The sequence below is a fragment of the Callithrix jacchus genome, chromosome 8 (assembly GCF_049354715.1).
Source record: "Callithrix jacchus isolate 240 chromosome 8, calJac240_pri, whole genome shotgun sequence".
Lineage (NCBI taxonomy): Eukaryota > Metazoa > Chordata > Mammalia > Primates > Cebidae > Callithrix > Callithrix jacchus.
Window position 1 is genome coordinate 53,850,079 of NC_133509.1, and position 12,442 is coordinate 53,862,520.

A 12,442-nucleotide genomic window follows, 5' to 3' on the forward strand; every position below is an offset into this window, starting at 1 on the left:
AATTCTAGTTCTTTGGGAGGCCAATGTAAGTCCAAGAGTTCGAGCAGCTTAGGTAACATGGTGAAACCCTATGATGGAACCCTATCTCTACAAAAAAATTTAAAAATTAGCTGGGTACGGTGGTACATGCCTGTAGTCCCAGCTACACAGGAGGCTAAGAGGTGGGAGGATCGCTGGAACCTGGGAGGTCAAGGCTGCAGTGAGCCATGATTACACCACTGTGTTCCAGCCTGGGTGACAGAGTAAGTCCCTGTCCCAGGAAAAGGGGGGGAAAAAGTAGGAATGTCTGCTGCTATTGTTCAGACTAAGTTGGAGTTATACAAAGAGAGAATGGCAAGTGTACTTCGGGGCAAGAGAGAGGTAAGGTAGGTCCTCAGGCACCTGTAATTGTATACAAATGGTTAATGCATTTCTTTTTTTAAAAAATGGAAGTAGAAAAGTAAATGAATGCTAACTCTTCTCTTGACTCCTGGAAGATGAGGTCTAATTCCAATCCAGGCTCCACAATGCAGGTTTTGTTGATAAACGCAATAGGATAGTTCTGGAAGCAAGTAATTCTGGTGATTCAGTGTATTCCAGGACTCCCAATGACAACTCTTTCTTACCCTAGAAAATGCTGTGGATTAACTCTTTGTAACTTTGGTGTAAATCCACATTGTCACGGCTGTCCTGGCCAGGTCCAGGACTTTTTTTTTTTTTTTTTTTTAACAAATCCTGGTTTAAATCTAAATGAAAATACAGAATATACTGTAAAGCTTAAGAATCAACACTAATTCATGTGTATCTGGGGGCTGAATCCTTATCTGAATTCCTGGCATCTTCCATCTGAAAACTTCTTAGTTCAGAGAGTAATAATTCTGTATATAAAAGAAATAATATATAACAAGCTTTGCTATGTAAAATATGTTGTCACCTATGGGGCTGCCTATTTATTTATTTGGAGACAGAGTCTTGCTCTGTCACCAGGCTGGTGTGCAGTGGTGCAATCTCCATTCTCGTGCCTCAGCCTCCCAAGTAGATGGGATTAAAGGCACGTACCACCATACACAGCTAATTTTTTTATTTTTAGTAGAGACAGGGTTTCATCACGTTGGCCAGGATGGTCCTGCTTCGCCCTCCCAAAGTGCTGGGATTATAGGCGTGAGCCACCACCCCTGGCCCCTTTCATGAAATTACTGGTACAGAGCAACTATGTCTTTTTGTGTTTTATGACCAATTACAGTCTATAAAATACTATGGCATAAATATTTTTTTGTAGTTGTACTTAGACTTTATTAAAGTTTCATTTTAGGAGATACTATTAAGTCAATGATTCGGCCCAGAGAAAATTATAGTATCTATAAGTTTTAAATACAGCATTGGAAAATGTACTCAGTATACTGGATATCTGACATGCAGAACTTACTTTTATTGTTACAGTTGGTGGTATTACTGAATCAATCAAGTAGATGACAAATCAAAAGCATACAGTCTTCAGGGATCAATTATTATTTTTTTTTTTGAGGCTGAGTTTTGCTCTTGTTGCCCAGGCTGGAGTGCAATGGTGCGATCTCGGCTCACTGTAACCTCCGCCTCCCAGGTTCAAGCGATTCTCCTGCCTCAGCCTCCTGAGTAGCTGGGATTACAGGTATGCACCGCCACACCCGGCTAATTTTGTATTTTTAGGAGAGACGGGGTTTCTCCATATTGGTCAGTTTGGTCTCATCGACCTCAGGTGATCTGCCTGCTTCAGCCTCCCAGAATGCTGAGATTACAGACATGAGACACTGCACCCAGCCTGAATTTTTATTGTATAATCCTGTTACAGAATGAAAAAGGGGGAGAGGTATAGAGTGTTGCAAAGTTTTATGACAATTTTCATAGCTAGAAGTATCTGAAATTAAAGCAGAAAGAAAAGCATACAAGTAAATACCTACCAACATATGTCCAGTAATACTATTTCTATCTATGGTAATCAAAAAAATAAAAGTCTATATTGAAAGATAAGAAGTAGTGTCCAAATACACCATTCCAGTTGGATCATTTTCTTCTAATTTAATTTTTTCTATTTAAATAAACAAAGGCAACTGCATTACCATCTTGTTCTTAAATAAGAAGATAACTGGAAATGACTGGTGAAATTATTAACTTAAACCTTATTTTTTCAGAGTCCTTGACTAACTTAAGTGACTAAGTAAGCATTTAAATATGACTTTTATTATCAGCATTCAGTAGCTAATAACCATCACTCCAATTGGTTACCCATTAATATTACATCAACAACTTGACAAAATATACAAATGTTCTAAGTTTGAGAAAACTACTGTTTCAAAGGTCAGAAACCTAGCTTTGATCCCACACAACCATGGTTAAGGTTAGGACATGATGTGTACCAAGTAAATTTAAAGGCATTAGGATTTAATTCCTCAGTACCCTTAGAGTTCAATGCTGGCATTTATGATTCCCTCAAATGGACAGAGATAGTTACATCCCAATTCTCACATCTCAAGATTCGCATAGTCAGTGCCAATTGCCTTTGAAATCACTGCCAAATATTAATTTTAAGAACCATCTAATGATACTAACTTCCTAACTTTTAACACTTATTCTCATCATCATCACTCATCACAAAACTCATCCACTTTGTCCCAAGTAGAAGCAAATTATCTGATAACCCTCCATCACCTCAATAAACTACCTACCCCTGTACTTGCAAAGTTAGCAAAGTCAAGTATAGAAAATCTAAGATAAAAGGGCTAAGAAGGCATAGAGACCTTGGGTAGTCCCTCAGTTCTGTATACTGCCTAGAAGCACAGCAACAAATTAGCAATGACAGACAGTAATTGTCCTAATCTAGGTCAATACAACAGCCAAAACTTTGTAAACACTTTCTTTGGCTCTTCCAGGAGATCAACACTGTTATTAAAATGCTGTAGCATGAAAGGGCTTACTAGCAACAGAAGTGTTCAAAAATACTTATTTCTCTATTATCATTTATTCAAGAATCTTAAAAATCACTTAATACTAATCAATTCAGTAACTGAGAGAGGTAGGTATTAAGGACTGCACAGGCCAAGAACAGAAATTAGGAGTATGTGCTACTGAACAATCTTTGTAAGCTAAAGACTCTGATGACTTATACAGCTCTGAGTATATAAGACAAAGTATTATCTACATGCCTTCAAAAAAACCTATATTTAGACATAAGTGTTACCAAGATAATACATATTCTTACTGTGTTTCATTTGTACTTACACTTAATTTTGCTGAAGTCTGATTTACTGAAGTTTGATTTTTGAAGATACTGTTCAGTCAGTGATCTGACCCGGAGAAAAATGTGGAAAATGTCTGATGTCTGATGTAATGTTATTTTAATACTTTGCAACTGAACATTATATAGTATTTTAGATATCTTACTTTGAATCTATTATTTTAAATGTTAGATTAAAAGTCTACAGTATCACATATACCCATCATTTGAGTAATCTTTCCATTTGAGGCGAAGGATTTATGCTAAGCTATACAGACCATCTTCTAGAATTTTGAGATGGATACATGAGGGAAGGTGCAATCGATAGCCATAAAACTATTTTGTATGTATGTAAAGTTAATGAACCTACAAAAGCATCAAACTCCTGTCCTTGGCCTCTTTAGCACAATCCTCCAACCAAGTTAACTGGTTCAAACTGTTACATAAGACAGTGATGATAACTACAGGAATAAGCACAAAGAAAGATTATATTTTAACATGTTAAAGTTTCACAGATATGACAAGTTTACAATTCAAATTCCCACGTCCTGAAAAATTACCTCTTAAATAACTCACCTCTCAAATCACAGAAGTGCAAGAATCTGAAATTATTTTAACCTAAAGACTTAAGGAAATAACCAATTACTACAATTGATGCTCACTGTAAGGAATATCTAGCTATATAAAATATAGCTATAGAAAACCAGAACTCAGTGAAACATAATTTTAAAGCAAGAAATTTGCTTGAGATTCCTATCAGTAGTCATTAAATGGGTAAATACTAAAGATTTACATTCAAGTGCTTGAAGAGCTACTGCAGAGAATATCAATTGTTCAGATGCCTGTCTGAACAATATCAATTGCTCAGATGATGTGTGAACCACCAGTAGTGGTATTAAACCCCAATCATTTTCAAGACAAATAAGATTTAGAGCTGTTAAGACATTCTAGAATTTGGTTCTTTGACACTTTAAAATGGTATTTTTAAAAAAGACCACATACAGTCTGCTGGCATATCATACTAACGATTAGAGGAGGTAGTGACATAAACTGTTGGATTTAAAATACAAGGTCAGCATTAACTGTAAACAATTCTAAATCATTGTATGTAATTCTTTAAAACATATGTAGTGAAAAAAGAATTAGAATTCATATAAAACCAGAATTTAGAAAAGCAAAAAATAGAAATATTTAGTGAATTTACTCAAATGAAGGAAGTTTAAATGATACAGAAATCAAAAATATTAGAAATCTATGTACAATAAAAAGTGAATATAAATTAGCCAAGTCCATCGACATTTCCAGTTAAACATTCATACAAATACATATTCACCTTTTTCCTTAGATAGTGGTAACACATACATACATGACATGATGATTCTGGCAAAAAAATATCAGAGATACTAAAACTATTCTCAAGTTTAAAAATGGTGCAGAGAGTGTTTCAAGAACATTCTACAAGAATGTAAACCCCTGATGTAATTCCATGATTTTATCATGCCAGAAGCATGGTTGGTTTTACTTTTTTGAAACAGATATTGGTATCATAACACACTGGCTTATTAATAATTAAGGCATTTTGCATACACAGTATCTCAATGTGAACAAAAAATTTTTAATATTGATTTTTCCATGTTTTAAACTTTCAGTCTTTTCAACATAAGAAAATAGCTGCACACATTTAAGTGTTTTTTTTTTTTTTAATAAAACACAATCTTAAAAAAGTTAATGATGATTGGTCTTGGTGGTTCCTAGTAATAAGTCCTGTCTTATTTTTTCACATAGTATAAATTATATTCTTATGCAGAATTGCATTAAAATCCAGTAGTTCTTAATGTTACCAAATAACCATATAACTCCCAAATGCAACAAAGGTGAACAATCTTCAAAGTGCACTTTCACCTCAATGAAGCTGAAGCTGCTTTCCACTTCAATGTGAAGTAGATTGTTGGAGTTTCATTAGTGGTTTCATTATGTGGCTTTTTAAAAGAAAAAATACTTTTGATTTCTTCCATAGTTCAGTTCTCAGACGAGACTTTTTTTGTTGTAAATCATATAGTTCAGGGATCTCTTGAAAAACCAAATGCTCTTTAGTAGATGAAATCTCTCAATGTAACTGTAATAAATAAGCATCTACATCCTTAGAGGATAAAACAAAAACATTTCATTAGACAGTAAATATACACATAAACAATCCATTTTCTTTTCTTTATTTGCTGCTTAATTTGCCTCAGTTTCCTTCTGTGATCTTTTGAGGGTAAAAGATGTATCTTATTCAGTGCTTTTATCTGCATTTGTTCAGCACAGGGCCTAGCACATAATATGTGCTCAATAAATATTTGCTAAGTGCTACAATGAATGTGTTGGTTCCTATGCTCAAACACTCTGCTTTCGTAGCTAACATTCACAGAAATTCTAACAGTGCTGTTTACTATCAGTGCTATATTTACTTGAGCCCAGCTTGACAATAGCCTCTTCTTTCAATTTCTTTCATTCTTTTTTTTTGGGGGGGGGAGGGGATAAGGAATCTTGCTCTGTCACCAGGCTGGAGTACAGTGGTGCAATCTTGGCTCACTGTAACCTCTGCCTCCTGGGTTCAAGTGATTCTCCTGCCACAGCCTCCTGAGTAGCTGGGACTATAGGCACGCGCCATCATGCCCGGCTAATTTTTTGTGTTTTAGTAGAGATGGGGTTTCACTGCCTTGGCCGGGATGGTCTCTATCTCCTGACCTCATGATCTGTCCAACTCAGCCTCCCAAAGTGCTGGGATTACAGGCATGAGCCACTGTGCATGGCCCTCTTCTCTCAATTTCTACACTCAAAAAAATTACAAATTGACTGATGGTTTAATTTTGTAATAAAGTCTCATCATAGCTTAAGAAACTTCACACTGAACTTTTAATCACGCAACAATGCCCTCAATAATAAGGTCATATTCACAATAAAGCTTCTCCCCTTTGAAAAAAACTATGATTGCAGCTAGGTATGGTGGCTCCTGCCTGTAATCCCATTTCTCTGGGAGGCTGAGGTGGGTAGATCACTGAGGTCAGGAGTTTGAAACCAGCCTGGCCAATGTGGTCAAATCTCATCTCCAGTAAAAATAGAAAAGTTAGCCAGGCATGTAATCCCAGCAACTCAGGTGGCTGAGGTAGAACTACTGGAATCCAGGAGGCAGAGGTTGCAGTGAGCTGAGACTGCACCACTGCACTGCAGCCTGGACAACAGAGCAAGACTCTATTTCAAAAAAAAAAAAAAAATTCAATTGAAAGCAAATTTCAGTCATAAGGAACAATCATTTTTCAGTTCTTCTACACAGAATATAACACCCATTTAGAGCAAGGTAATATGTCATGTATGCTCTAAAAACCTAAAACAACAAAAACCTTGTAGAAAATTGATTTGTTTATAAGATTTTCATCATTAAAAATTCTATAAACTAAAATCCCACACAGTGGTAACAAACTTGCTTGATATATCATTTTGCTTCTTTTTTTGAAGGTATCCAAGAAATTTTTTTGTTTGATTTTTTTTTTTTCTGGGGCCCATGGTCTCCAATAAGTAATGGCTAGAGCTCCTTTGTGGCTGCCACTTTTAAAGGAGATAAGCTTCTGGTTGGTCACTGTTGGTATCACTCCCATTTGCTTTTCTTCCCTCAGCTAGATTCTTTCCCTGAAAGCATCTGTCTCCTGTAAGATTTGAACTTATGATCTTAGAGTAGAAGTCAGATTGTCCCTCAAGAATAGCTAGGTTTGTCCAAGCCTCTGTTTCCCTTAGAATTGTATTTATCCCCCTTGAATTCTAACTAGCTGTTTCATCTCCAAGAAAAATCGTGTAACTAAGTCCATGACATAAATCCTCGTATTTAGAAATATGTATATATTTAAAACCAAAGAATGCTTTTTATATTCCTGGCTAATGCCCATTTATGATAGCAGTATGCCGAGTAATAGAGTGAAAGAATTTCTTAAAAACAATTTTTTCTTCAATTATTTTTTAACTACCAATGCTTTATTATTTTTTTTTTTTTTTTGAGATGGAGTTTTGTTCTTGTTCCCCAAGTTGGAGTGCAATGGTGTGATCTCAGCTTACTGCAACCTCTGCCTCCTGGGTTCAAGAAATTCTCCTGCCTCAGTCCCCAAGTGGCTGGGATTACAGACTTGTGTCACCACACCCGACTAATTTTTTGTATTTTTAGTAGAAACGGGGTTTCATTAACCAGGCTGGTCTCAAACGCCTGACCTCAGGTGATCTGCCCATCTTGGCCTCCCAAAGTGCTGGGATAACAGGCATGAGCCACTGTGCCTGGCCTAACTACCAATGTTTTCTGGAGTTTAAATATTAAAATTCAAACTAGCAATTTGTACTTTTTCCTTTAAGAGACAAATGAACAAAGACCAACATCAAATTCACTCTGTGATTTAAATAGTTATCTTCTCAAAAGCATAACATTAGCAAAAGTAAAAATTAACCCCCAAAACCACTTAACTGTGTCCTTATTCCTAGTTGCCTGAGTTCCTCATCTTGTTTTCTGATGCTGTCCTTATTAGATTTTCAAAATTTTTTCAAATATTTTTCTCTAATTAAAATCCTCTATAAATACCCTCTAGCAAAGCATTTCAAGTGGCTGTACATGAAACATGTTCAATGGCTAATTCCTGTGCTTGCTGCCAAGGTCACAGTTATACCCAGAGGACCTGAAGCATTTGCAAATATTAAACTTACTTTAGACATTAGAACAGTACCAAATTATTCTGCCTAGAGACTTGAAAAATTCATTTATACATGTAAAGTAATATATTATTTCTAATTTTTAATGTTTAATTTATAAACTTAAATGTGTATTACCTTAGCTATATTACCAGTATATCCTGGAACCAAAGTAAGATGGTTTTCCTGTTCCCATAATCCACTTAATTGTTGTTTTAAAATCTGAATATTTCTTTAAAAAAAAAAAAAGGAAGAAAAATGAGAAAACAAATATATTAAGATACAGACTTTCATAGTAAATATGTATAATAAAAACCATTCTAAAATGTTTCAGGTATTTATCAGGAGAAAATTATGCTATTTGAAATAAAACATTCTGGAACGTGGAGAAAAATTTAAAAAAAAAAAAAGCCAAATAACTTTTAGAATAATACATGTCAGTCATGAAACTTAAAGGTTTGTTCACATAACATCCCCAAACACCTTCAATTTAATTAATTCTTGGGAAAAAACAAAAACAAATATTTTTTTTTTGAGATGGAGTCTTGCTATTGTTGCCCAGAATAGAGTACAGTGGCATAATCTTGGCTCACTGCAACCTCCAACTTCCAAGTTCAAGTGATTCTCCTGCCCCAGCCTCCTGAGCTGCTGGGATTACAGGTGCTCACCACCACACCCAGCTAATTTTTGTACTTTTAGTAGAGATGGGGTTTTGCCATGTTGGCCAGGCTGGTCTAGAACCCTGACCTCAGGTGATCCACCTGTCTCAACCTCTCAAAATACTGGGATTACAGGCATGAGGCATTGTGCCCAGCCAAAAGATTTTTTTTTCCAATTCCAAAATTAATAAAATTTCTTGATTCCCATTAAAAAAAAAAAGAAAATGAAAGGTTATTTAACTGTCAAAGCAGGTAAGAAAATGACTAGGCATTTGGAACATTTGGACATTCCTTGGGTGTGAAGTAAAAATTTTTGAGAGCCTAGAAAAGAAATTGTGGATTTTTTTTTTTTTTTGAGACAAGGTCTGGCTCAACCGCCCAGGGTGGAGTGCAGTGATGCACTGCAACCTCCACCTCTTGGGTGCAAATAATCCTCCTGCCTCAGCATGAGCAGCTGGGACTACTGGTGCACACCACCATGCCTGGCTACTTTTTGTATATTTTGTAGAGATGGGATTTCATCATGTTCCCCAGGCTGTCTCAAGTGATCTGCCTGACTTGTCCTCCCAAAGTGCTGGGATTACAGACATGAGCCACTGTATCTGCCCCAAAATTACGGACTTTAAGGAAACTGTTGGGGGATATTTTTCTGTGGTTTCATGATAATCTGGCTATACTCTGGTAGAATGCCCAACATTTTTCACATCAGGGCAGTAATAATTTAGTTTTTAGAACTGTAAACACCAACACCGGACTCTCAGATTCATGTCTAGGCTAAAGGACCCTGCAGGACGCCTCCATTCCTTATTCTACTGTGGGCATCTCTTTTCCCTCTCTTACTCATATAATGAATATGAAGATTAAACCACTATTGTGTTCTTCTTCTAAAATGAAGGGTAGGGTTGTGCCAGAAGAAGAGATACAGTGGATTAGTAGGCTCTGTAATTCAACTTCCAGGTGTGGTTTTCACAAATGAACAGTATGTTAAGTTAGTTTCTATCTATAAAGAGAATAAATATCACACTGATGAAAAGAGAATAAAATTATTACCTAGTTTAACCAAGCTTTCCTGAAGAAAATTTCAGCATGAATTTATCTTTAAAGGTATATACTCACCTATCATTTATAATTTCTGTTTTGGATGATAGGTCTGACCACCACCTTTTAATGACTGCTTGAAGCCAGTTTAAACCAACTATAACATATCTGAAATGATATTTTGTTACAAAGTTCAAGCTTTTCATTTAAGAACACTTTTTATAAGAGATGTTACTTTCCCTCCCAAAAAACACATACACAAATTGGACTCTTCCCTTTTAAAAATTTATTACCTTCATAATCTATCTCACAAAAGTGTATTTCATGCAACTTGATTAGAGATGCTTTTGTAATTGTCCTTTAGTCATTACATATTATTTTCCTAACTGTACTATTAGCTTCTTGACAACAGAAATCTTGTAAGTCTCATGAAATCCAATCTACTATGTACTCACAAAACACAAAATCAAGGATGTTGAAAAAGAAAAATTAATCAAGATTCAGATTAGCACTTACTCTTCAAATTTGCTTTTAAGTAGTGACTTTACTAGAGGCAACAAGTCTACACAGCAGCCAAGTGAGATACATTGTTTTTCTTCCTGTAAACTAAAATAAATATCAAGTTGTAAAAATATGGATGGGCCATAATTTGACCTCCTTTAATCTTACTTTTTTTTCTGAAAAATATTGTTTTTACCTATTGGTGAGCACAGGAAGGCAATCTACCACAACGCCAAGATCTTCTATCCTGAGAGTATAAAAAGAACAGCATTGCCTCAGAGATGATTTCCTTATTTATTTTCATGTTATGATTATTTATACTGCTTTTGAGAAATTCACTCATTTAAAAATTTCAGTATCTACAATGAGTCAGGTCTGTGGATACAGCAATGAACAAAGAAATAGGGCTTGCATTCCAGTATGTGAGCAAGTGTGGGGGTTGGGGGTGGGGCAGAGACAGGCAATAAACAAATAACAAGACATATATAGCAGGTTGATATAAGCGCTATGGAGAAAAATAAAACAGGAAAGGGAGATAGGGAGAGGAGAAATAAGTATTTTAAAATAAGGTGGTCAAAGGCTTCCCTAAGGTAACATTTGAGAGACTTGAATACAATGAAGAAAGCAATGCTTCAAATTCCCAGTCAAAAGGAGTATTAATTTTTTTTTTTTTTAAAGAAATGGAGTCTCATTCTGTTGCCCAGGCTAGAATGCAGTCACATGATCACCACTCACTGTAACCTCCAACTCCTGGGTTCAAGCGATCCTCCCAAGTACCTGGGACCACAGGCAGGCACCACTGTGCCTGGTTAATTATTTTTATTTTTTTGTAGAGATGGAGTCTTGTTATGTTGCTCAGGCTGGTCTCTCACCCCTGGGCTCAAGTGACTCTCTTGCCTCAGCCTCCCCAAATGCTGGGATTACAGACAAGAACTGCCGCACCTGGCCTTAAAAGGGATTTTTAGGTTAGCTTTCCCATGTCATTATCTCTTAGTTTTATAGGTAAGAATGGCGTCAGAAAAGGTAACAGCTTTGTTCAATCTGATAAAACATTATTTTTTGTATTTTGGCTATTCTTAGATGAATGATAAATGTAATTTAAATAGAATAGTCTCTACTAAAGCTACATATAGGCAGTTTAGAAAACGAAGGAGGTTCACATGAGCTCAGGAGTTTCAGCCCAGCCTGGGAAACATGAGACGTCATGTCTTTCAAAAAAAGTTTTTAAAGAATTAGCCAGATGTGATGATATGCACCTGTACTCCCAGCTATTAAGGAGGCTGAGGCGGGAGGGCTGCCTGAGCCCAGGAGGTTGAGGCTGCAGTGAGCCATGATTGTGTCACTGCACTCCAACCTGGGTGACAAAGCAAGACCTGTCCCAGAAAAAAAACGTTATTGAACAAAGAGGATAAAAGGTCAAACTTACCTCAATAAATAAGCTACAAGTTCACTTATACTTCTCTTTCTCCAGAAAGTTAAAGCTACATTCAGTCTCAAATTCCTGCTGAACAAAACTTGGGCCATTGTTTCATGGTCCTGAGAAACCTGAAAGGCAATAATCTAATTTGTTAAAAAGCACAACGAAACAAGATATGAAGCTATTTTTTTATTAAATTGTTTGGGAGACATAGTTTGAAATTATGCAAAGACAACTCCTTTTATTGGCCCACAAAAAAGGAATATGCAGTTGATTATAGTAAACAAATGATGTGAACAAGTTTAAGACCCGTTTACTTTTTACTCATACTTTTTTTTGCTTGCTTCCATTTTTCTTTTAAAATGCAATAATTTGTAAAATTATTTTTAGATGACCTACAAACTAGGACTATAACATGGATAAAAGAAAAATGTAAACATACCGGCTAGTCATTACCAACTGAATGGCATGAAAACCACAAAAACTCAGTTTCTGACAAGTGTTGCGGTATCATTTAAATTTATCTATTTATTGTTAAGTGTCATTTTCCTATTCTAATGTGTTTAACATAGAACTATGCAAGATAAAAAGTAAATACTCTCTACCTGCCCACAAAAACATCCAGTATCATTCTGCAGAAATAATCACAGTTAACAGACTGGTATGTATCTTTTCAAACCATTTTCTAGACAAAGACAAATTAGGTAAACATATAAACACTGAAAAATTAATTACCTATATTGTTCAGAACCTTGCTTTTTTACCTATAATATATAAACATTTTTTCACTGTCAAAACAGATCAACCTCTCTTTTTAGAGACAGGGTGTTGCTCTGTTGCCTAGGATGGAGTGCAGTGGTGCAATCTCAGCTCACTGCAACCTCCACCTCC

The 12,442-nt window shown here is 35.8% G+C and overlaps 1 protein-coding gene across 1 annotated transcript in view; it reads right to left on the reverse strand.

Moving 5' to 3' along the window:
- Positions 1-2,022: 2,022 nt before the first annotated feature.
- Positions 2,023-12,442, reverse strand: part of KATNBL1 (katanin regulatory subunit B1 like 1) — a 58,783-nt gene continuing 48,363 nt past the window's right edge. The window contains exons 5-10 of the mRNA XM_035259937.3: positions 11,561-11,679; positions 10,331-10,381; positions 10,150-10,239; positions 9,712-9,801; positions 8,075-8,168; positions 2,023-5,369 (exon numbers count right to left, since the gene is read on the reverse strand). Of these exons, the coding sequence (XP_035115828.1) occupies positions 5,337-5,369; positions 8,075-8,168; positions 9,712-9,801; positions 10,150-10,239; positions 10,331-10,381; positions 11,561-11,679 (477 nt within the window). The 3' untranslated portion in view covers positions 2,023-5,336. The remainder of the gene's footprint in view (positions 5,370-8,074; positions 8,169-9,711; positions 9,802-10,149; positions 10,240-10,330; positions 10,382-11,560; positions 11,680-12,442) is intronic.